The following is a 26,947-nucleotide window of genomic DNA, read 5'->3' as shown; positions in this document are numbered from 1 at the left end:
CTCCCCTCAGGGGAGGTGTCATTTTGGGGTCATGCTGGCCCCTGTTGGAGCTACTTTCATACCACCAAGCTTGTGGCACTGCTGTGGAATGGACTTCTGAGTGTAGATTAGAGGAGTGGGTGCACTTGTTAACAAAGCTAGGTGGAGAATGTTCACGCTGTGCTGGTTCCTGCAGGCATAGACTAGGGGCCGGGGGAGAGAAATGGTGCCTGCCAGCTCTTTTGTTCTTGTAGAAATCTCCTAAGGATCTCTGCCCTTCCAGCACACATCCTGAGATTAGTAAATATATCTTCCTTCACACCCTGGGTGTTTGTTAAACTGCTGCTTCTATGCCACATCCCAGTGGGGTTGTTTGCTATGCTCTTTACGATGGGGACTCAGTTTCCTCTTGCCCTCTTGCTCTCCAGGCAGAGTCTGCTGATTTTTAAAGTTCCCAATGTTGAGCCCCATTGACTGTAAAAACTTACAAAGTCCCTCTGATTTTCAAAGGCAAATGTTATGGGGATTAGTCTTTCTATTGCAGGTCCCCCATGCCTGGGGTGCCTGGCATGGGGTCTGATAGTCTCCTCCATCCATGCTTGAGGTGTCCCTCCCATGATCAGTTTTGAAGGGCAGTTTGGTTTCCAGCTGCATCCTGCCCTTCCTACTCTCTTTGAAGTGGCCTCTTCTCTATATTTAGCAGTGGAGAGTCTGTTCTGCCAGTCTTTGGGTTGTTTTCTCAGTTAATCATACTGATGTAGGTTTTATCTAGGAGTAGTGGGGGCGTAGGTGAGCTAAGGATCTTTCTACTCTGCCATCTACCTGGAAGTCCCCATTCCACTCAAGTTAGGCTGTCATCAGATTAGGAGAAGGCAATCAGAAAAGGGCTCTATTTCCAGCACCTTTTTATTTTCCTTCAAGGTCCTGATGTGGTTTTAATGACCTTTGCTTTTTCAGAGCACCTATCTTTCTCATCGGGACACCATGACTTATGAGATAGGCTTTAGCTTCCAACCACTCTCCACTCTAACTTCTCCTGATGAACCCTTCTTACCCTCCCAAGCCAACAGCTACCTTGTCCCACCTCCTCCCAAAATCAAGAAAACATACTGATGGATTTTTATCATCTGCTTAAAGTACCTCCACACTCCAGAAAACATTTCACACAGAGGGGTTCAGAATCCTGGGAATCAGTCCGTGTTTTATTTTACAGTACATTCATATAAGTTCCTGCATTTCCAAGTTAACCAGATCACATTCAGGTTAGCACTGCTGGTAACAAAATTATACAACTACCCTGGCTTCAAAAACAAGATAGGATGATACACATTAACATCTCTTTCCCTTTAATACTGCAGAAGACAATACCTCACAAAAATAAAATCACATGCCTTTTACAATCCAGTGTGAAGGCATATTATTTGTTAAAATAAATCATTTTGGACATGGGGATAATAAGAAGAGTTTCAAAGCTTAAGATATCTAAAATGTCCCCCAGTGCCACCTTTCTCTTCTGCCAGCTGGCACATTCAATATCCATGCCTTGGGAAAAGGCACAGAGGAAAGCAAGGGATACTGAACTCTGAAACTCATGGCTTCTTAGGCTACTTATGTAAAAACTACTTAAATAACCTAAACTTCTAAAGAGAGTTAATATTAACAAGGGATGGTAATATAGGAAGCACCTGGAGAAAATTCCTCCAGTCACTGAGGGGAAATATATGCTGCAGACATTTCACAAAAATGGAAAACTGTTATCACATCCAGTAATACATTAGGTTTTGGAAATACACTTTCACTTTACTGTATGAAAACACTGTGATCCATGTTTTAGTGTTGAATTTGTTCAGAAAAACAGCCGGAACCTCCATCTGCAATATTTCTTATAGGCATCAATCATTACCATCTAAGAGGGCAACTGAACAACACCCCAACCCGTGAAAAATATAACAAGCTGAACTTAGCTATAATAAAGGCTAGAATGAATAAGGTAGGAGAAAATTCAGATGTGTGAAAAGTAGAAGTTAAATTCATTTGGGTCTTTATCACAGATAAAAAATTTTGTTAGAAAATGTTTTGGACCCAGGTCCAACATAGCTGGAATGATACGTTGTTGAAAATGCAAGCCCCCATCCAGAAAGACCACGTGCTTATGTAGCACCCTTCTTGTAAGAGTTCAATGTGCTTTAGTAAAATAATCAATTCATTACATAATTAAGTACATGATTCAGAATATACTCAGACTTACTGTTAATTCCAGTGACTAAAGAGTTCCCGTCACTTGCTGCCAAGAAACTTTTGAGTCCTGAACTCACCATGTTATAAGTGAAATTTATATCCGTATTTGCTGACTCCAAAAGAAATACCACCTCTTTCAGGGCTCAAGAATAGGATGGAAGGGGGAATAAGACACTTGTTAGGAAAGCCACAAAACATGTGATGAAAAACCAGAGCCAGTGCATATTTTACAACCCCTGAAGAGAGCCCCCAGCAGCAGGGTGAGCAAGGGGAGCAGTGATGTTTTTGAAACCAGAGTGACTTGTAGCTAACTGCCTAACAGTAAATTCACATAGTAAAATGCAGAGTAAGTCAACATAGAGCCAAGGTTTACATTATATCTAGAAATATGTTTTATGCTTTAAAAAAAATTGCAATGCACTCCAAAAAAAGTTTTCAGATAATTCATGTACAACAGAAGGCACTGTTATCCGCATAAATCCATTGATTCTGCATGGCAAAAACCTGAGACGTGCAATTCAATTCAATCCTCTAAAACCACCTTGGTCATTCATCCTTTGGAGAATATGATTTGTCCTTTTCAGTCCACTGATTTTGTTTTCCTTGAATTTCATACATTACAGTAGCTGCTTAGAATATGGATTTCGGGGTGGGGAGAAAGGTCAAAGGGGAAGAGGGAGAGGATGAAACCGCAGCCTGATGCCAGAATTAACCGGCACAGCAGGAGGGTGCTGAAGAGCAGCCCACTCTTTTCCTCCCCTTGACCTTCACGTCCCCCCGGTGAAGTAAAATGTAGTGATGACATTCGGTAGGCTGCTGTTCCTTCTTTCAGTTGTTGCTGGGCACAGTCCCAAAGTTAAATGCCGAGAGGACTCCTTTGTTTTCAAACGTGAAGCCTCCCTGTTGTTCAATCTTCTTCTTTGCCTCTAGTGTTTGCCAAGAGAAAGAGGGGGAAAGAACAAGAGTATTTAAGGTGACAAAGTTGGAAATAACCTCAAAGGAGCTAGATTTCTTTATACTTAGCATTGTGAAGGAATGTGACTCATATGAGCTGTTCTGCCCCACTGAGCAACAACGTTTTTTTGTTTTCATTCTAATGTAGTTCACAACATACAGTGTTAATTTCAGGTGTACAATATAGTGATGCAACACTTCCATATATTACTCTGTGCTCACCAAGATGAGTGACTCTTAAACCCTTTCACCTATTTCCCCCGAGCCCCTACCCATCTCCCCTCTAGTAACTAACCATCTGTCTGTTCTCTCTAGTTAAGAGTCAGTTTTTTGGTTTGTCTCTCTTGTTTTCCCTTTGTTCATTTGTTTTGTTTCTTAAATTTCACACAGGAGTGAAATCATATGATATTTGTCTTTATCTGACTGGGTTATTTTGCTTAGCATTATACTCCCTAGATCCATCTATACTGTTGCAAATGACAAGATTTCATTCTTATTTGTAGCCGAATAATATTCCAGTGTGTGTGTGTGTGTGCACGCGTGCGCACACACACACACACACACATCTTCTTTATACATTCCTCTATCAAAAGACGCCTGGGCTGGTATGCCGCAATAAACATGGGGGTACATATATCGTCAAATTAGTATTTTTGTATTCTTTGGGTAAATTCCCAGTAGTGCCACTACTGGATCACATGGTAGTTCTATTTTTGACTTTTCGAGGAACCTCCATACTGTTTCACACAGTGGCTACACCAAACTGCATTTCCATCAACAGTGTACGAGGGTTCCTTTTTTTCCACATCCTCACCAACACTTGTTTCTTGTGTTTTCACCAGTCTGACAGGTGTGAGGTGATATTTCATTGTGGTTTTTGATTTGCATTTCTCTGGTGATGAATGATGCTGAGCATATTTTCACATGTCTGTTGGCCATCTGTACGTCTTTGGACAAATATCTATTCATGTCTTCTGCCCATTTTTTAATTGGATTGTTTTTTGGGTGTTGAGTTGTGTAAGTTCTTTATATATTTTTTGGATACTAACCCCTTATTGGACTGTCATTTGCAAATCGCTTCTCCCATTCCATAGGTTGTCTTTTAGTTTTGTTGGTTGTTTCCTTTACTGTGCAGAAGCTTTTCACTCTGATGTAGTCCCAACGGTTTATTTTGTTTATGTTTCCCTTACCTCAGGAGACCTGTCTAGAAGATGTTATGGCCAATGTCAGAGAAATTACTGCCTATGAGCTCTTCTAGCAGTTTATGGTTCCAGATCTCACATTTATGTCCTTAATCCATTTTGAGTTTATTTTTGTGTGTGATGTAAGAAAGTGGTCTCGTTTTCCCAAAACCATTGTTGAAGAGACTCTTTTCCATTGCATACTCTTGCCTTCTTTGTAGTCGATCAATTGACCGTATGATCATGGGTTTATTTCTGGGCTCTCCATTCTTTTTTTTTTGGGGTGGGGGGGGGAGCACACTCTATTCTTTTCTAGTGATCTGTGTGTCTACTTCTGTGCTAGTACCCATCCTGTTTTCATTACTATAGCTTTGTAGTGTATCTTGAAATCTAGGGTTGTGATACCTCTAGTTTTGTTTTTCTTTTTCAAGACTGCTTTGACTATTTGGAGGCTTTGTGGTTCCATACAAATCTTAAGATTGTTTGTCCTACTTCTGTAAAAAATGCTGATGGTATTTTCATAGGGATTGCATTAAATCTGTAGCTTGCTTTAGGCAGTATGGACATTTTAACAATAGTCATTCTTCCAACCCCTGAGCATGGAGTATCTTTCCATTTGGTTGTGTCATCTTCAATTTCTTTCATTAATGTTCTATACTTTTCAAAGTACAGGTCTTTTACCTCCTTGGTTAAGTTTATTCCTAGGTATTTTATTCTTTTTGGTGCAATGGCAAATGGGATTGTTTTCTTAATTCCTCTTGCTGCTACTTCATTACTACTGTGTATAATAAGTGCAATGGTTTTCTCTACGTTGCTTTTATATTCTGTGACCTTACTGAATTCACTTATCAGTTCCAGTAGGTTTTTGATGGAGTTCTTGAGTTTGCCATACATACAGTCTCATGCCATCTGCAAATAGTGAAAGTTTTATTTCCTCCTCACCAATTTTTATTCTTTTCCTGCATGATTGCTGTGGCTAGGACTTCCAGTACTATGCTGAATAACTGGTGAAAATGGACATTCTTGTCTTGTTTCTGACCTTATGAGAAAAGCTCCCAGTTTTTCACCATTGAGTATGATGTTAACTGTGGGTTTTTCATATATAGTCTTTATTATGTTGGGCTCTGTTCCATCTGCAACAACTTTGTTGTCGGTTATTATCATGAATGGATGTTGTACTTTGTCAAATGCTTTTTCTGCATCTATTAAAATGATCATATGGTTTTTATCTTTTCTCTTACTGATGTAATTAATGTAAGACATTGATTTGTGAATACTGAACTACTCTTGCATCCTGGGAATAAATCCTACTTGATTGTGGTAAATGATTTGTTTTAATGTATTGTTGGATTTATTGTGCTAATAATACTTTGTTGATGATTTCTGCATCTATGTTCATCACAGATATTGACCTTGAAGTTCTTTTTTGTGGTGTCTTTATTTCATTTTGATATCAGAGTAATGTTGGCCTCACAGAATGAATTTGGAAGCTTTCTTTCCTCTTCAATTTTTTGGAAAAGTTTAAGAACAGATATTAACTCTTTAAATGTTTGGTTAAAATTCACCTGTGAAGCCATCTGGTCCTGAACTGTTGTTTGTTGGGAGTCCTGATTACTGATTCAATTTCATTGTTGATAATTAGTTTGTTCAAACATTCTATTTCTTGCTGGTTCAGTTTTGGGAGATTATATGTTTCTAGAAATTTATCCATTTCTTCTAGGTTATCCAATTTGTTGGCATATAATTTTTTGCACCATTCTCTTACAGTCCTTTGTGTTTCTGTGGTTTAGGTTGTTATTTCTCCTCCTCCATTTATGATTTTGTTTGAGTCCCCTCTTTCTCTCTTACTCTGAATCTGGCTAAGGGTTTATCCATTTTGTTGATCTTTTTACAGAACCAGCTCCTGACCTCATTGATCTGTTCTAATTTTTAGTTTCTATATCATTCATTTCTGCTCTAATTATTATTTCCTTCATTCTGCTGGTGTGGGGATTTGTTTGTTCTTCTTTTTCTTGCTCCCTCAGGTATACGTTAAGTTTTTTAAGATTTTTCTTGATTCTTGAGGTAGGCCTCTATGAACTTTGTAGAATGGCTTTTATTGCTCCCAACAATCTTGGACCATTGTATTTTCATTTGTTTACATGTATCTTTTTATTTCTTCTTTGGGTCAACCAAGAAATCATTCATTGTTTACTAGCATGTTATTTAATCTCCATGTATATGTGTCCTTTCCAGGTTTTTTCTTAGGGTTGATTTCTACTTTCATAGTGTTGTGTTCAGAAAAGATGCATGGTATGACTTTGAATTTGTTGAGACTTGCGTTGTGACCTAACATGGCCTGTATTATCAAGAATGTTCTATGTGCACATTGCTGTTTTAGGATGGAATGTTCTGAATATATCTGTTAGATCCATCTGACCCAATGTGTCCTTTAAATTAGCCACCGTTTCTTCTTGATTTTCTTTTGATCTATCCATTGATGTAAGTGGAGTGTTAAAGTCCCCTATTCTAGTATTCCTGTCAATTACTTTATTTGTTCATTAATAGCTGCTTTATATATTTGGGAGCTGCCATGGTGGGTACATAAATGTTTACAATTGTTATATCATCTGGTTGGATCGTTCTCTTTATGATTATGTAGCGTCCTTCTTTGTCCATTGTAACAGTGTTTAAGGTCTAAGTATTGCTACCCTGGCTTTCTTTTCACTTACATTTTCATGATAATTGTTTTTCCATTCCTTCACTTTCAGTCTCCATATGTTGTGAAATGAGTCTCTTCTACACTGCATATATATGGGTCTTGTTTTTTTTTTTAATCCATTCCATCACCCTCTGTCTTTTGATTAGAGAATTTGGTCCATGTGCATTCATAGCACTTACTTATAGGTATGTATTTACTACTATTTTGTTATTTGGTTTTGGTTGTTTCTGAAGTTCTTCTCCATTCCTTTCTTCCCTTGCTCTCTTGTCCCCATAAGTTGGTTTTCTTTAGTGATATACTTAGATTCCTTTGTCTTTATTTTTTGTGTATCTGTTACTAGTTTTTGATTTGTGGTTACCATTAGGTTTGTAGACCACATCTTCTGTGTATAGTAGTCTTTATTAAGTTGATGGTCACCTAAGTTTGAACTTTCTTTACACCTGTCACTCCCCCCACTCCCATATTTTAGGTATATGGTGTCATACTTCATTTCTTTTTATTTTGTGAATCCCTTGACTGGTTTTTACAGATATACTTATTTTCACTTCCTTTGTGCTCCTACTTTTCTTATTCATGGTTTTTGTTTTCCACTAACATTTCTTATAGTGCTTCAGTGGTCATGAATTCTTTTCACTTTTGTTTGTCTGGGAAACACTGTATCTCTCCTTCTATTCAGAATAATAGCCCTACCAGATAGAGTATTTTTGGTTGCAGATACTTTCCTTCAGGCATTCTGAATATATCTTACCACTCCCATCTGGCCTGCAAAGTTTCTGCTGAAAAATCCACGGACAGCCTTGTACATAACTTTCTTTTCTCTTTCTGCTTTTAAAATTCTTTATCACCACTTTGTGTCATTTAAATTATTGTCTTGGAAGGGACCTTCTTTGGTTGATTTTTTGGTTGGGGGAATGTCTGTACGTCCTGGATCTGGATTTCTATTTCCTTCTCCAGATTAAGGTACTTTTCAGCTATTATTTCTTCAAATAAATTTTCTGCCCTCTTTCTCTCCTTTTCCTGGGATCCCTGTAAGCAAATGTTGTTATACCTGATGGGGACACTGAGCTCCCTAAGTCTATTTTCATTCTGCATAATTTGTTTTCCCCTCACCTGCTCAGCTTGATTACTTTCCATTACTCTGTCCTCCACGTTGCTAATCCATTTTGCTTCCACTAGTCTGCTATTTATTCCATTTAGTGTATTTTTAATTTCAATTATTGTTCTTTTCTCTGGTTGGTTCTTTTCCAATGTTTTCTCTTTGGTAAAGAGCTCACTGAAATCCTCCATTGTTTTCTCAAGTCCAGTAAGTTATCTTTATGACGGTTATTTTAAATTCTCTATCAGGCATATTATTTATTCCTGTTTTGTTTAGGTGTCTTGCTATTGTTTTGTCCTGTTCTTTTATTTGGGACATTTCTTCTTCCTCCTCATTTTGTCTGACTTTCTGTGTTTGTTTCTGTTAGGAAATTCAGCTACATATCTTGTCTTGAAAGTAATGGGTGGAGCAAGTAGTTTTAACAAGGTGGCACTGGCCCTCTGCCACAGAGATGTATCTCCGTCTCTGAGACCGGGCCAATCCACAAGGCATGCACAGGCAGGGTGCACAGTTTTAACAAGACTGGCCACCACTGCTGGGACTGAGACCCCCACAATGTGCACAGTGGAAACACAGTGGTGGCAAGGTTTGCATTAGTCTTTGGGGGACTAAAGACAGCACCAGGACTGAGGCAGGCCCAGCTGAAAAGTGTAAGCTTGCATAGTGTAAGCAAGCTAGATGGTGAAGGCCAGTTCCAGGCTGGCTCCAGCAGGTATCTTAGTGTTTATGCTGGGGCAGGGGGTTGGGAGAGTGAGGAAGGGAATGGCACCTACCAGCAACTTTGTTCCTGGTGGAGTCTTTCAGTAATCTCTGTCCCTCAGGGACATACTCTGAGATTAGTAAATAATTCTCCCTCCTGTATGCCCCAGGCATTTTTCAAGGTGCTGCCTCTATGCTGTATCTCTGTAGGTTGTTTGTTGTGCTATGGGGGGTAGGTACCCAGTTTTCTATAGCCCTCAAGGCTCTCCTGGAACTGAACTTGCTTTTTAAAGTTCCAGGCTATAAACCACCCTGGTTGTAAGAACTAATGAAATTCAGCCCCTCTGGTTTTCAAAGCCAGATGTTATGGGGATTCATCTTTCCATGCAGGCTTACAGTATGATAATCTGTTTTTCTCCTCTCTCCATGCCCGCAGGTCCCTTCCACCAGTGGACAGACCCATCCATTTTGCTCCCCACTACATCTCCGCCCTTCCTATCCTCTTTGATGTGGACTCTTCTCTACCTTTTGTTGTGAAGTTTGTTCTGCCAGTCTTTGAGTCATTCTCTGGGTTATTTACCCTAATGTGAATGTTACCTAGTTGTATCAGTGAGATGAGGTGAGCTTACGGTCCTCCTACTCTGCCATCTTCCCCTGATGTCCCTGAGCATTAACCTTTAACAGGGCTATGTGAGTAAGAACTTATGTTTACTATCACAGAAAAACTGCTAAAAAAAACTTTACCTCCCCTATCTCAACTTCTAGTAAAAATAAGCAAAATGAAAACAAGTCTCAGAGCTGTGTTTTAACAGTTCCATAGTCTACTGCTAGAAGTGTGCCCAGAATTCTCCTATTAGGGGGACTGACATAGACTATGCAGGGCTGAAAATTCAAATCCATGCTGAAGAACTTAGGTCCTAAATCCCAGGTACCTGTTCCATGATGTTTTCCACTAAAATATTTTTGTAACTACAAAATCTTTTCCATTGGTTTTCTAGGAGTAACAACAATCATGTCTGCATAAAATAATTTCTCCAGGTCAAAAAACTGAAAATCAACAAGAATCACATAAAGCCCAGCAAAAAGAAATGAAGAGTGTTTCGTTTCCAGGAAGACAAGCCCTTTGCAAGAACTCATGAAGTACCTTCAGTCTATCTGGGGTTAAGATGTTTAGATGGGCCATCCAACTGATTAACTCTCCCTCGGCAAGACTCATCCCCACCTTTACATCTTGGGCTCTACAATACAGCGTAAGTACTCCTGAAAAACCACCACTGAAAGACACATATTAATGCACAGGATTTTGCAGATCTAAGATATCACAAGTGATTAAAAAGCAACATTTTTTTAAAAATCATACAATAATAATTCATTATTATCCCTAAAGCTTGGCCTCTAACAATTTTTAAAACAGTCTTCAGGTGCCACAAGATTCATTAGTAAGGCACGCTCACACATGCACTCCAGTCTGGAAATCTGGAGAGCTGACCTGCTACTGTCTTCCGGTGCTCTGCCAGGGTGTACACCTCCTGCAGCGCCCTCCTCTGGTCCTCACTGAGTGGTGCCATGAGCAGCTGATACCAGGCAGCATCCCGATTCTGCACAGCTGTTGCATTGTAGAAGAAAAAGATAAGAGTCTAGTGACAATGATCATTTCAGAGAAAAGTGACATGATAATAAAAGTACAATGAGAACACTACAGATAGTAAGAGAAAGAGTTCAACACCATAACAAACCCAAGGTGGTAAAACTTACTCCACCAAAGGATTATTCCTGAGTACTCACTCTGTATCCAACCATGTGGGACTATCAGAGGATGGTTAAGACTTGCCAATCTCTGCTTTGCCCAGTTCTCTGCTGCCTTCGACCTCTCTTCCTCCTGAGGTTTTACTAACTATGATCCCTGAATTCCAGATCTTGACATACACTTCTACTCAGGTGCTGTCATTTTCCTCCAGATTCTCACAGTACCTGCAGCTTCAACGTCGGTCCCACACCAAGAACTTGAATTGGTGCTTTAGGCAAAACCATCCCCTAAGTCTCCCAGGTTTTTCCATGTGGCCAACACACCACAAACGTAACACAACTGAAACCAAATTTAACATCTAAACCAATTTTGGGCAGATCCCAAAAAGATTTAGCAAGTAAAGACCTACTTAGCAGAGCTTGTGTAAAAAACTGATATTCATCCACACTGTTGTCAAGGTCAAGTGGCGTGCTGAATCCTTCAAGGGCAGTTTCTTCCAATACTTCTTCATCCCAGTCATCATCATCCTCCTCCTCTTCTTCACCTCTTCCGTTATTTGATTGCATTGCTTGAGCAGTTTCGTTTGTCTCCTCTTCATCACTTGAAATCTCCTCTGTGAATCCATTAATTATTGAAGAAATGAAAACACAAAAGGACAAAACATTCTGGAAATGGAAAAACTACTACCTATTTATATATGAAATTCTAAAAATAAATCTTTATCGTAATTTGCTAAATTGAAAATGACTTTATCCTCCTTCCTAAAAACAAGTGTCCCTAAGTCTTCTGGACATTACTACTGTTTTGCTATGGCTGCCTCATACTCTTTACTACAAAAATGCTATTAATCAGAGTCCCAAATTTTTTTGTCCAAAAAAAAAAAAGACAATTGTACAGTCAGTGCACATGTTACGTGTTTTAAATAACAATGACCTCCCATTGAGAATCTGGTCTCTTAACAGTTACCTAAGTTGATTATGAACTGCTTAGAAGTACTCCAATAAGGAGATTGTTTCTGCTAACAGAAATAGAAAAATACAGAAATAGAGAAAAATTAGCTACATGTAGGTTGAAAAGTTGAAATCTGAATTGTGTATCATCATGGATTCTGCTTTCAGTGCCAATCTGTTTTAAGCAGTTAGCCCAGTACCATGAATAACCAAAAGATAGGTTGATTTTGTTCTGCATTTACTAAGAGGGAAAAACCTACAGTAAACCCAAACTAGACAACATTATTCCAAAAATAGTTCCATAAAACATACCACACTGAATTAAACTGTGAAGTAGTTTTGGGGGCAAGACAGGAAACCCTGGTTTTGATCATATATACATACATTTTTGATCATATATATATCCGTATATATATGTGTGTGTATGTGTGTGTGTATATATATATGACAAAGGTATAATTACAAAGATAACAAGAAACACCTTTCCTAGTTAATCATTCTACACTTCAGTGGAAATACAACGGGAAAATCTGGGAAAGTACGACAGAATTTTTTCTCAAGCCATATTAGTTATAAACCAACAATTTACAAAATAAAGACTTGGAGAATATTGTAACATTCTGAAAAAAGGAATTCTATTAACTGTTGGCCTATACTTAGCAAAAACACAAAACCCTTCTACTAAAGAAGCTTTACTGTAAAAGTTGTACATGATATTCAGGAAAAGAAATTAGAGGTACCTGGGAGGCTCAGATGGTTAAGTGTCTGACTCTTGATTTTAGTTCAGGTCATGACCTCAGGGTCAAGAGATTGAGCCCCACATAAGGCTCCACGCTGCGCATGGAGCCTGCTTAGGATTTTCTCTCTGCCTCTGCCCCTCCCCCCACAGCACGCATGTGTGCATACCCTCTCTCTTTTAAATTTTATTTTGAGAGGAAGAAAAACATTAAATTCAATCAGAAGAAGTGTACTGTGTTAGGGGTTAGGGAAGGGTACCATTTCTTGTACATGAACAAACCAGAATGATGCCAATTAAATGTAAAATGTTTTAAATCTACACTTGCTGAAATCATCAAATTTAGCATCAAAAAGAGAGATGTAGGTTTTCCATGAAAGTTCTGATTTTTCTCATTTAAAGAAATGTCTGGGTTTTTTGGTTTTGTTTTGTTTTTTTTTTAAGATTTTATTTATTTAGGGACGCCTGGGTGGCTCAGTTGGTTGAGCCGCTGCCTTCGGCTCGGGTCATGATCCCGGAGTCCTGGGATCGAGTCCCACATCGGGCTCCTTGCTCGTCAGGGAACCTGCTTCTCTCGCTGCCTCTGTCTGCCTCTCGGCCTGCTTGTGTATTCTCTCTCTCTCTCTCTCTCTCTGGCAAGTAAATAGAATCTTTAAAAAAAAAAAAAAAAAAAGATTTTATTTATTTATTTAACAGGCAGAGATCACAAGCAGGCAGAGAGGCGGGCAGAGAGAGAGAGGAAGGGAAGCAGGCTCCCTGCTGAGCAGAGAGCCCGATGTGGGGCTCGATCCCAGGACCCTGGGACCATGACCTGAGCCGAAGGCAGAGGCTTTAACCCACTGAGCCACCCAGGTGCCCCGAAATGTCTGTTTTTAACTAGAAGAGGAAAAACTCCACTTGGAGTTGGATAATGTTACTTCCTGGGCCCAAGTAAACAGTTTTTTGCAGTATCATTAAATAAAGATCTAGTATGCTTGACCCTAACAATCTTATTCTGAATCTCAATTAAGCGAATAAGCTTCACTTGTGTGTTTTACTCTAAATTTATTAATACATAAACTGTAAGTGTCTCTCCTAAATAGTTTCTGATTAAGAACCTTAAAAAAGGGGCACCTGGGTGGCTCAGTGGGTTAAGCCTCTGCCTTTGGCTCCGGTCATGATCCAGGGTCCTGGGATCCAGCCCCGTATGGGGCTCACGGCTCAGCAGGGAGCCTGCTTCCCCCTCTCTCTCTGCCTGCCACTCTGCCTACTTGTGATCTCTCTCTCTGTCAAATAAATAAAATCTTAAAAAAAAAAAGAACCTTAAAAAAAATGTGCCAGGCACTCTATTAATCTGCTATATTGACACTTCTGCTTTTAACTAAGTGGTTCATTTAATAATTCATGCTGCTGACTTCATTGACATTGTTAGCACAAATAAGAAAAAGAAATAACTGGTTGCTAACTTATCATCAAAACCATTTGATTCTGTTACAAATGTATTTGTATTTCCCAAGGTGTAACATTAAGTTCAATAATTATTTAAATGTCAAAAAATGAACATATCTAAAGTTACATGTCAGGATATGTAAATCCACCCCAAAATATTTTTTAAATGTGCAACAAGCCAAAGAATGTAACTCTGTTTAATGACTCCAAACAGACTAAAATTTAAAAATGCATGCTCAAATCAGTATCAATTCTAGCACTCATTGCAATTAGAAGACTTTACCGTTTTCTTCCATATCAGCCTTCTCTGCTTTTGAGCGATCTTCGCGGTTTACCAGTTGTCTGGTAGCACAGACCTGCTTCAGGCCAAGGAAAAGGAAAAGAATTGAGGGCACAATCTGTCCCACTACAGCATCTACTGCAGGAGGTCGATTTTGCAGTTCCAAAAGGATACTCAGTCCTATTATACACATCTTCCGGTCATGATGCCTACGAATTACAAAGAAAAAAAAATGTGCTCATGAGAAATGAGGACAGTTGAAAAACTACAAGAAAAAATGCCCAATGTAGTATCTTAGGGTTCATTCAATAGAACTATACAGAGGTATCTCCCATTTTGTACCATATGAAATCCTACATAAATCATGTTTTGTAAACCAATTATTATCATCAAAGAGCTAGAGAAGTCTGCAATTAATATGGTGAATCTTGCTATAGTATCAATTTATGATTGATATCAATACTATATCTGGGCCTTGGCATACAAGTTCTATTAAAGCAAGAATACCTACATTTGACAGCAGGAAATTCCTAACCAACAGGGAAAAAGGAAAAATTTAGACTCTGTCTTCTGATTTAGACTGGATACAAGGTATCTTAGCACATATACTGTACACTAACCCCGGGTGCCAAAAGCTATTCAGAAACTCAGCATATAATAAGGGAAACTTGACAGCTCTAACTAAATCGATTAAATGTTCTCTGCTTTGGGGCACCTGGGTGGCTCAGTGGGTTAAAGCCTCGCCTTCAGCTCAGGTCATGATCTCAGGGTCCTGGAATCGAGCCCCGCATCGGGCTCTCTGCTCAGCAGGGAGCTTGCTTCCGCCTCTCTCTCTCCGCCTGCCTCTCTGCCTACTTGTGATCTCTGCCTGTCAAATAAATAAATAAAATCTTTAAAAAAAAAAGTTCTCTGCTTTAACATATAATAAGGAAAATTTGATTTTGAAGGAAAAAAGTTTGACCAGTATACATTATATACATTTTTCTGTTTCTTCTAAAATATTATATAGAAATATTCTTCTAAAATATTCTAAAATATTGTTTAAAAATATTAAGAATGTAAAGACTGCTAGATTTGGTATAACACTACCAGTAAGCCATTGTCAGAGCTGAAATTCTAGCATAACACAGTCACGAATAGGTGTTCAGTCATTTGAGGAGGGCATGTACATACTACAAGACATCTCATTTTTTCTAAGTTCGGACACTAGGAAAGTACTTCACATAAAGACACACTCTCCCACAGGAGCAGCACTTGGGCGACAATGAACAATCCTCCTTTCTGACCTCATGTTTGAGAATAAGCTCCCCTGAGATCTGCAGGATTCAATGTCTTGTCACCAAACTGGCATTTCCCCTAGAAACCTGACCCCATTTAGAATGTTTTTGCCTACTGATACTTAATAGTCAGGGAACCAGATGTACACTTAATTCTTGTTGCCTCGAGATACAATGATAGCACATAAGTAAAAAACCAGTAGGGACAAGCTATACCTAATTTTCAGAGACTGAATTCTTTCCACTAGATTATACTACTGAAACACATTCTTAATTCTCTAAAAATTAAATATTAGGTTAATACACTAAATATTAATCCTTAAAAAATGAAAATTATCTTTTTATATACTATTATATACTTTTAAAAATCAAGTTTCCAGAAACAGAAATGTAGAATAAAATCCAAAAGACACATACCCAAGAAAGCAATCTGTATCATTCATCCACTGATTTATAAACTGTACAGTTATAGGTCCAGGGTTGTGAGGCAATTGAATTTGTTCTAAAGTATGTAGCAGCAAATCAGGGTTGTAGTACAAGGCAGCAATTGCAACCTGAAGACACATGGTGCGGAGCTCACTAGTTTTGACTCCTCGAGTTAATCTCTCCAAAACGAGTTGAACAAAGAGTGGAATGCACTAGAGGAAAAAATGAAAAAGAGAGTCAACCATACACCTAGAAACTAGGTAGAGCGTGTCATCAATAAATAAGATACTCTTAATGATACTTAATGATACCTTTGCTTAAATTGTTTTTAGAGTTATTCAACAAATTTATATTCTCATAAAACCCAGATATTAGACGGCCAAAAAGAGGTCTGAGGGCAGCAGTGTGAGAAAGTCTCCTTCCTTTCTGAGTGCAGATTACAGTTAATTGAAGACTGTCCCTCAAGAGTCCCCAATCAAATGATGCCAATAATCCAAATGTAGACTCCACCATTTCCACATTTAAGGTGAAATGACTAGGTTGGAATTTTTCTTTGTTAAATCAAATTGAATGGGACTGAAAATAATCATGATGTGATTGGAATTTCTGAGAAAGAAAATTCCTCAGTCAGAGGATGTAATGAAGAGCATGGTGACCACAGTTAATAATGCTGTATTGTATATCTGGCAGGTGCTAAGCAGATATTAAAAGTTATCACAAGTAAAAAAATTTGTTACTATGTATGGTGCTGTATGTTAACTAGACTTACTGTGATCATTTCACAACATAAATATCAAATCATTGTTATACACCTGAAACTAACATGCTATTCATCAACATCTCAATAAAAATAAAATTCCTGTTAGTATAAAACTAAAGCAAAAATGGTGGACTTCACACATGAAAATAAAGGCATCTGACTCCAATTCTACCATGTTGATAAACTACTTTTATTAGAAGTATTTCTTAATAGTTATTTTCACTGAAAGGATGGGCTGAAATGATTTGTGTAAAACAGAATTCTGAGGTCTTAATACAAGCTCATTTTAAAATTAAATGTTAAAAATCAAGGCTTCAGGGGAGAATTGAAGGACTAGGAAGAGCACAGAGGAGTCTGAGGGCAGTGAAGACCAACGTATGTTACTGAAATGGTAGACACATGTCATTACACATCTGTCCAAACTCAGAAAATGCAAGACACCATGAATGAGCCCTAGAGTAAACTGCAGGCTCCGGGTGAAATATTCATTCTCAGTGTAGGCACTTCAGCTGTGACCACTGTACCACCCCAGTGCACATGTTGATAATAGAGGCCACTGTGCATGTGGAGCAGAGGGATATGGGAAATCTCTGTATGCTCAAGTCTGTGAACCTATAACTGCTCTAAAAAATAGTCTATCAAAATAGAAAGCTTCGTCTGAGGGCTGCTGGAAAGAAGGTGGGTGAGGGGAGGGGGTCAGTGGGTGATGGATATTAAGGAGGGCACACGATGTAATGAGCACAGGATATTACATGCAACTGATGAATCACTAGGTTCTATCTCTGAAACTAGTAATATACTATATGGGAACTAACTTGAATTTAAAGATTTTTGAAAGAAAAACTAAAATTCTGTGTAGAATTTTGGTTAAATTTGATATGTTTTTGAAGTCAAAACTATAAATATATTAGGATCAGAGGAATACTAGCCTTCTTTAGGAGGATATATAAAATTAAAACACACAACTACACATGGTAGTTTTGGGGTTTTGTTTTTCAAGATTTTATTTGTCAGAGGAGAGAGGGCACAAGCAGGGGGAGCAGCAGGCAGAGGGAGAAGCAGCCTCCTCACTGAGCCAGGAGCCCAACACGGGACTCGATCCCAGCATCCTGGGATCATGACCTGAGCCGAAAGCAGACACTTAACTGACTGAGCCACCCAGGCGCCTCTACACATGGTACTTTTAAGATTAAAATTTTATAAAGAGGGGCACCTGGGTGGCTCAGTGGGTTAAAGCCTCTGCCTTTGGCTCGGGTCATGATCTCAAGGTCCTGGGATGGAGCCCCGCATCGGGCTATCTGCTCAGCTGGGGGACCCCCCCCCCCGTCTCTGCTGACCTCTCTGCCTACTTGTGATCTCTCTGTCAAATAAATAAATAAAATATTTTTTTAAAAAAGATTTTATAAAGAGATGACTAGTTTGATGTCTGATTAACCATACTGATGAGGCGCCTGGGTGGCTTAATCAGTTAAATGTCTGCCTTCGGCTCAGGTCATGATCCCGGCTCCTGTCTGCTTCTCCCTCTCTCTCTGCCCCTCCCTCTGCTTGTGCCCACTCTCTCTCTCAAATAAATAAAATATTAAAAAAAAAAAATCCTACTGAATTCTTCTCTAATTCTGATGCAGAGCATTCAGGTAGCACAACACATATAGGATACAGGCTATATTAAAAAATATTACTATGGAAGAAAGGAGAACCCTCTTGCACTATTAGTGGGAATGCAAATTGGTGCAGCCACTCTGGAAAACAGTGTGGAGGGTCCTCAAAAAAGTTAAAAATAGGGGCACCTGGGTGGCTCAGTGGTTTAAGCCTCTGCCTTCGGCTCAGGTCATGATCTCAGGGTCCTGGGATCAAGCCCCACATGGGGCTCTCTGCTCAGCGGGGAGCCTGCTTCCCCCTCTCTCTCTGCCTGCCTCTCTGCCTACTTGTGATCTCTATCTGTCAGATGAATAAATAAAATCTTTAAAAAAAAAAAAAAGTTAAAAATAGAACTATCCTATGATCCAGTAGTCGCACTACTGGGTATTTACCCCAAAAGTACAAAAATACACTAACTCAAAGAAATACATGCACCCCTATGTTTATAGCTGCATTATACACGCTAGCCAAATTATAGAAAAAGTCCAAGTGTTCGTCAATAGATGAATGGATAAAGAAGATATGGTGTATGCAATAGAATATTATTCAGCTATAAAGAAGAATGAAATCTTGCCATTTGCAATGTGTATGGAGGTATATTATGCTAAGTGAAATAGGTCATAGAATGACATACCATATGATTTCACTCCTATGTGGAATTTAAGAAACAAAATAAGCAAAGGAGAAAAAGAGAGGCAAACTTTCTTGGTTTGCCAAGTGATGGGGCTGAAGGAGGGCACCTGCTGTGATGAGCACAGGGTGATGTGTGGAAATGCTGAGTCACAAGATTGTACACCTGAAACTAATATTACACTGTATGTTAACCACACTGGAATTAAAATTAAAACAATAAAAAAATTTTTTTAATTATTACTACAAGTTCATTATTGTGAAACAACAAAGCCACAAGAAAATGTAAACTAAGTTTGAAAAGCTCTTCTTGAAATGTTTTAATAATAAAGTTTCATTTTAACAAATATTTTCTATTACATACAAAGCCATTAAGAATACAAAAAAACTGGGGACGCCTGGGTGGCTCAGGTCATGATCCCAGGGTCCTGGGATCAGGCCCCATATCGGCATCCCTGCTCATCAGGGAGCCTGCTTCTCTCTCTCCCTCTGCTGCTCTCCCTGCTTATGCTCTCTCTCACTCTCTCTCTCAAATAAATAAATTTAAAAAAAAAAATACAGGGGCACCTGGGTGGCTCAGTTGGTTAAGCAACTGCCTTCAGCTCCGGTCATGATCCCAGAGTCCTGGGATTGCATACTGCATCGGGTTCCCAGCTCCATGGGGAGTCTGCTTCTCCCTCTGACCTTGACCTTCTCCCCTTTCATGCTCTCTCTGTCTCTCTCTTAAATAAATAAAATCTTAAAAAAAAAAAAAAAGAATACAAAGAAACTTTGAGGTTTTAAAATAAATAAAACTAAAATTATCCTTTTATATTAAAACAATCAATTCTGGAGACTACTTATGCAGAATACTTCTCTATACTATTATGGAGTGATCTACAGGATGGATATATGATTATGTGAAGAAGGCAAGATGGGAAAAAAATATATGTATAGTATGTCACTATTTGAGAAGGTGAGGAAAGAAAAAAGTGAGGAAAGAATGAATACACCTATTTGCTTACTTTTTAAAATGAAAGGATGAACTAAAAACTAAAGGGAGTGGAGGAGAAGGGGAAAAAAAATAAGGGCAGAAGGGACAGGGATGGAAGCTAGACCTCCCTGAATACACCCTGTTTTGTAAATTAGACTTTAGAATTACATATATGTTATATATTTAGAAAAAATTTTAAAGCATTTCTAAAAGTTAAAATAAATGAATCAAATAGGGATTATTTTAAAGGACTTTAAAATTTATGATTTGACTATATTCTGGCTGTATATATCCCTAGCATATGGATATACCCTGAAGATAAAAAGAGCTATTAAAAATCTTTTTTTTTAAAGATTTTATTTATTTATTTGACAGACAGAGATCACAACTAGTCAGAGAGGCAGGCAGAGAGAGAGAGGAGAGAGCAGGCTCTCTGCTCAGCAGAGAGCCCGACGTGGGGCTCGATCCCAGGACCCTGGGATCATGACCTGAGCCGAAGGCAGAGGCTTTAACCCACTGAGCCACCCAGGCGCCCCGCTATTAAAAATCTTAAACAGTTAATAGTAATCACATGTTGGTGATAATATTGGTATAATTATTCTGACACTCTATATACATGTTAGTGGGATACAGCAAGTGAGTAATTATAAGGAGAACCAGGATTTTGGTACAGCCGATATAGATTCAGGTAATCAGGCTAACTAAAAATAACATAGTCCTGAACATGAATTGGAAATATCTGTGTGTACTAATGATGGGCAAATCTTAAAATGATACAATATGCATTTCTTGGCTCTCCTGTGGAAATAATGAACAACTCAATAGCAATGAATATCCTTTGTGCTTGTAGTCTTAAAATACCATTTCCCGGGGTGCCTGGGTGGCTCAGTGGGTTAAGCCACTGCCTTCGGCTCAGGTCATGATCTCAGGGTCCTGGGATCGAGTCCCGCATCGGGCTCTCTGCTCAGCAGGGAGCCTGCTTCCTTCTCTCTCTCTCTGCCTGCCTGTCTACTGTGATCTCTGTCAAATAAATAAATAAAAATCTTAAAAAAAAAAATACCATTTCCCAGCATAGGGCAGGAAATGTACAAGATGAACCTGGAACATCTTCTCATATCAGACAGCAAGGAAACTACCAAACACTACCAGGGTCAGGTCAAAAGCACTCATATGATAAATTCAAGAAGTTCCCACTGGCCAAAGCTGAAATATACTGAAACACATTAAACAAATTTGAATCTGTAAGTTCATAATAATATTTTAAAAAAACAAAAAAAGCAAAACACCTCATCAGTCATCTTTGGAAAATGTTAGGAAACAAACTTTTTATCTTGAATCATAGTAAATAAACAGACATTCTCAAACTGTTCCTCAGAGTAACCTGGTAATAGATAAAAGACCATTCTCTTCATAGAAATATTTCAGCTAATACATGAAAAAAGTAATGATAGAATAATCACCACCAACACAACTAACATCCTAACATGACAGACAACCAGATATTCTGTGCCTCCTGGTAGAAATACAAACCACCATCTATGAAGTATTCTTGCCAAAAGAATCACAAATCTAACCAAATACCTAGACCTAACTCCCAAGTGACAGGAAGTACAGAGGACTATAATTCCAGGCAATATACTCCTTTAGCTCTACTGAGTGCACCACAACTGTAACCTCCCTAACATTAAAGGTTCCCCAGGAACTCTAAATTTCTGACAAAAATTCTTGAATACCAATTTTCCAATCCTTCTGCAACCTAGTTTTAGGGGTAGAAACCCACTGCATCACACTAGAAATTTTTACTTATTACCTTCAAATGGGTCCATCCAACTAAAAGCTATCCTTTTTCTTCAGCTTCAGGTATAGAATTTAGTGATTCAATACTTACATACAACACCCAGTGCTCATGACAAGTGCATTCCTTAATCCCTATCACCTATTTAATCTATCCCCCCACCTACCGCCCTCTTGTAACCATTAGTTTGTTCTCTATAGTTAAGAGTCTATTTCTTGGTTTGCCTCTCTTTTTCCCCCATGTTTTTTGTTTCTTAAATTCTACATATGTGTGAAATCATATGGTATTTGTCTTTCTAACTTATTTTGCTTAGCATCATACTCTCTAGCTCCATCCATGTCATTGTAAATGGCAAGACTTTGTTCTTTTTATGGCTGAGTAATATTCCACTGTATATATACCATATCTTCTTTATCCATTCACCAGTTGATGGATATTTGGGCCTTTTCCATAATTTGACTACTGTTGATAATGCTGCTATAAACATTGGGATGAACGTATCCCTTCAAACTAGTATTTTTGTATTCTTTGTGTAAATACCTACTAGTGCAATTGCTGAACTGTAGGGTAGTTCTGTCTTTAATAAAAGCAATTCTTTTATCCAACTCTTTATTATATATTAGACTCCTCCAAACTGAAATGTCAACTTTTTCCACTTTCTACAACCTTTCCTCTTTTACTGAGAATATAAGGCTACTGAATTTAAGCTTCCACACCCCTTCTTTCTACTTCAAGACATCTGTACATCAGCATTATCCAAACAGCACAGTTAATAGATGTTTCTTGGATTTGGAAAACAAAAACATCCCAGAGTTAAATTAATTTGATACACACAGATACCAACACCCATTTAGACACATTTTCAGATAAAGGCACTAGAAGTCAAGCAATAATGAAATCTGTTGAATTTTGTTTTATCCGGTATTCCTAAGGCTTATTTGACCACTGAATACTTTCTGTCATGAACACCTACTAGCACCATTAGATGGTCACAGTTTGATTAATATCACTCTATTCCTATCTATTGGTATCCATATTTTCTGTATTTGTAGGAAAAGTCATCTTTATAACTTTCCAGGGTAAACCTGTGCTCTTGGGCTTTCCCCTGCCCTCCTCATCTAACAACTTATTTTTTCAGGTCTTTTCTGTGCAATGTTTGCAAAGGTCCCCACTGTAAATCTTGTTCTAGTCTTCTATTCCCAATGCTTTTAGCCTAGAGCAGAACCAGTACTCTCAGACTTTAATTCGCTAACAGCCTCCTCACTCATCTTCAAGCCCAGTGTATGCAGAAGACCTGTTTAGATTAAGGATGCTTCTAGGAGATTCATCATTCTAAGTGCCTATGTTTGCTCATATCATTTCTCTGCTTAGTGGATTCTCTGTTCAATTGCTTATGGCATAGTTTGGTAAACTTTTAGTCAATATTTAGTAACACTTTCAACTTCGGGGTGCCTGGGTGGCTCAGTCAAGCAACCAACTCTTGATTTTGGTTCAGGTTATGATCTCAGGTTAATGAGATGGAGCTCCATGTCGGGCTACGTGCTGGGTGTGGAACCTGCTTGGCATTCTCTCTCTCTCTCCCTCTCCCTCTGCCCCTTCTCCTGCTCATGGCTTCTCTTACTCTCAAAAATAAATAAATACATACATAAGTACATTTAAAAATTTTTTAAATTCTTAGTAATACTTTCAACTTTGTAGGCTACATACAGTCTCTGTTGCATACTTTTTTTTTTTTTTAAACATCCCTTCAAAAATGTAAAAACCATGCTTTATGCCTAGGCCATATATATGGGTCACAGGCTGGATTTGGCCCACAGGTCATAGCTTGCCTACTTCTGGCTTACAGGAGAGATTCTAAACTCTTTGGCTGGATTTATTCTCCACCTTTCTGGCTTTTGACCTTCTGCTCAAAACTTTCCAAAAGCCAGTCAAGAGAACTAAACCCTTTGCTACTCTCACTCAAGTCCTGTGCTTTACTACCTCCTTATTTTGTTTTCACCTAAAACACTACTCACTGAAGCCTTCTTTGGGGTTCTAACAGCAAACCTGGCTTCTGTCAAATCAGAGCCTTTGAACATACATGTAAAACTTTATCAATACAAAAAAGGAGCCTGAAGGGTCACTCTAAAAATAATGGAGAATTTGGTAGTAAGCAAAAATTGCTTTTTTTGGTGGCTCTCCCAATTAAAATAAGAAGATAAACCCTGAGCTAGCAGTTCATGTGGGAAACGCAAGAAAAGAGATGGTCATGAAGAACCCTCCTGGGGTCAGAAACTCAAACATGGACTTTTGAAAACTTCAAAATGGCCATTATTAAATATGTTTACAGAATAAAGGAAGCCATATTTTTTTTTAAAGGACAGTTTTCTTTTTCTTTTTTTTTTTTAAGATTTTATTTACCCATTTGGCAGAGAGAGGGAACACAAGCAGGAGGAATGGGAGAGTGAGAAGCAGGCTTCCCGCTGAGCAGGGAGCCCAATGTGGGACCCGATCCCAGAATCCTGGGATCATGACCTGAGCCGAAGGCAGACGCCAAAGACTGAGCCACCCAGGAGCCTCTAAAGGAAGCCATTTTTAAAGTCACAGGAAGCCAGGATGAGAATGTCTCATCAAATATAAAACATCTATTAGGACATACAAATTATTAAAAAAGAATCAAATGGAAATTCTAGAGTTAAAAAGTACTATAGGGGTGCCTGGCTGGCTTAGCCAATAGGGCATGCAACTCTTGATCCTGGAGTCTTGAGTTCAAGCCCCATGTTGGACACAGAACCTAGCTTAAAAAAAAAAAAAAAAAGTACTATAAATAAAATGAAAAATTCACTACAGGGACCCCACAATAGATCTGAACTGGCAGAAGAGAGAATCAGCAAACCTAAAGATAGACTGAAAAAGAGTACACAATCCAAAGATCAGAGAAAATAAAGAATTAAGAAAAATGATCAGAGTCTCAAAGAAATATGTAACACCATTAAATACGCCAACATATGTTTAACAGGAGCATCAGAAGGAGAGAAGAAAGAGAAATAAGAAAAAAAAATATTTGAAGAAATGGCTAGAAACTAGCCAAATGTGACAAAAAACAATCTATACATCCAAGTATAGATAAACTTCCAAGTAAGATAAACACAAAGACACTCCATAGTAAAAATGGTAAAAGACAAAGAGAAAATGTTGATAGCAGCATAAGAAAAACATACACCACTGCCAAGTACAAGGGAATGTTAATAGGATTAACAACTGTTAAACAAGAGACCAGAAGGATGGTATGTTCAAATTGCTGAAAGAAAAACCTGTCAACCAAGAATTCAGTAGAAACTGTCTTTCAAAACTGAAAATAAAATAAAAACATTCTCAGAAAACAAAAACAGAGATTTCATTGCTAGCAGACCTACCTTATAAGAAATACTAAAGGAAGTTCAAGCTGCAAGTAAGTGACCCAGAAGGGAATTCGAAAACACACACACACAGACACAGACACACAGACACACACACACACACACGGTAATTATATAATTTTCAAAAACAGAAAAACACTATTCCTTTGACTTTCTTCCCTTAAGTGTTTTAAAAAACAATGGCGATTAAAAAAAAGAAAAAGCAACTGCATAAAATAACATCTTAAAACTTTATCATTGAGACTATAAAATATAGAAATATAGTATTTTCAACATTAACAATAAAAAGGAGATAGGTGCAAGATTGTACTGGAGCAAGCAAATGACACCAGATGGTAACTCCAATCCAAAGGAACAAATGGAAAGAATTGAGAAATGGTAAATAAGAAGGTTAATATGACAAACTCTATATATACTTGCTTGCTTTTCTTAGCTTAACACATAAAATTACCAAAAAAATAGTAATTATAAACTGTGTATTACTAGGTTTATAACATATATAAAGTGTAACACATAGAACAGTAACAATACAAAAAGGAGGAAGAGGAGATAGAGCTATATAGGAGTAACGCATCTATATCTCACTAAAATGAAGTTAATCTAAATCTGAAATAGATTCTGATTAGATATATTACAGTAAGCCTTTGAACAACCACTAAGCAAATTTTTTAAATAGTGGGGACAAAAATTAAAAAGCAATTAAAATGTGACATTAGAAAATATTTACTTATTTCAAAGTATTTACTTATTTCAAAAGAATGCAGTAAAAAAATAGGGGAGCAAAAATAATAAGACAAAAAATAAATAAAATAGCAGACTAAATCCATGCATCATAACAATATTAAATATCAATAGATAAACAATCAAAAGGAGAAAATGTCTCGCTGGATTAAAAAAAAAGCAAGAAAACAAGGTTCAACCAAATGCTATCTACAGGAAACACACTTTAGATTAAAAAATACAAACACCGTGGGGCACCTGGGTGGCTCAGTCAGTTGGGCGTCTGATTCTTGATTCTGCTCGGGTGGTGATCTCATGGACATGGGATCGAGCCCTGGCAACACTTGCCAGGGTGATCTATAAATTCAACACAATGCCAGCTGACTTCCTTGCTCGATCTGACAAGCTGATCCTAAATTTCATATGGAAACTCAAGGGACCCAGAATAGCCAAAAATCTTGCAAAAGAACAAAACTAGAAGACTCAAACTTCCTAATTTCAAAACTTACTACCAAGTTATAATAAAGACAGTACAGTCCTGGATTGAGGATTAAAAAATTAATCAGATGAGAGTCCAGAAATAAATCCTCACATTTATAGTCAATTCATTTGACAAGGGTGCCAAGACAATTCAATAGGGAAAGAATAGCTTTTTCAACAAATGGTACTGAGACAACTTTCTATCCACGTGCAGAATAATGAATTTAAACCCCTTCCTCATGCCACACAGAAAAATTAACTCAAAATGAATTAAGGACCTAAATGTTACAGCTAATACTATAAGCTCAGAATACTATAATGCTCAGAAGATGAAAGAAGGAAATCTTCGTGGACTCAGATTTAGCAATGGGTTCTTAAATGTAACAGAAACCACAAACAGCAAAAGAAAAAAGATAAAGTGGGCATCAAAATTAAAAACTGCTTCAAAGGACACTATTAGGAAAGTGATAAGACAATTCACAAATTGGGAGAAAATTTTTACTGAGCCACCCAGGTGCCCCATGGGAGAAAATTTTTGCAAACTGTATATCTGATAATGGACTTGAATTCAGAATCTATAAATAACCTCTATAACTCAATAGTAAACAAATAACCCAATTAAAATGAGCAAAGAATCTGAATAGACATTTCTCAAAAAAAAAAGCTAAACAAATGGCCATATGAAAGATGCTCAACATCATTAGCCATCAAGGAAATGCTAATCAAAACAAGATACTACTTCACACCTGTAAGGATAGCTATAACAAAAAGACAAAGCAAGAGCTGATGAGGATACAGACAAATTGGAACTCCCATTCACTGCTAGTAGGACTGGGAAATGGGCAGCTGCTCTGGAGAAAC

General features: G+C 38.0%; 1 protein-coding gene across 2 annotated transcripts in view; it reads right to left on the bottom strand.

The window, feature by feature from the left end:
• Positions 1-1,155: 1,155 nt before the first annotated feature.
• The window catches only part of IPO8 (importin 8), an 82,844-nt gene continuing 57,052 nt past the window's right edge, over positions 1,156-26,947 (bottom strand). For both annotated transcript variants that reach the window (XM_080809947.1, XM_080809948.1), the window contains 5 exons: positions 15,684-15,904; positions 13,993-14,198; positions 11,005-11,208; positions 10,338-10,454; positions 1,156-3,143 (listed from right to left, as the gene is read on the bottom strand). In XM_080809947.1, the coding sequence (XP_080666073.1) occupies positions 3,046-3,143; positions 10,338-10,454; positions 11,005-11,208; positions 13,993-14,198; positions 15,684-15,904 (846 nt within the window). In that variant the 3' untranslated portion in view covers positions 1,156-3,045. The remainder of the gene's footprint in view (positions 3,144-10,337; positions 10,455-11,004; positions 11,209-13,992; positions 14,199-15,683; positions 15,905-26,947) is intronic.

The sequence above is a fragment of the Martes martes genome (assembly GCF_963455335.1).
Source record: "Martes martes genome assembly, chromosome: 8".
Classification (NCBI taxonomy): Eukaryota; Metazoa; Chordata; class Mammalia; order Carnivora; family Mustelidae; genus Martes; species Martes martes.
Note: the sequence above shows the minus strand (reverse complement) of the source record. Positions and strands in the feature narration are given on the sequence as shown.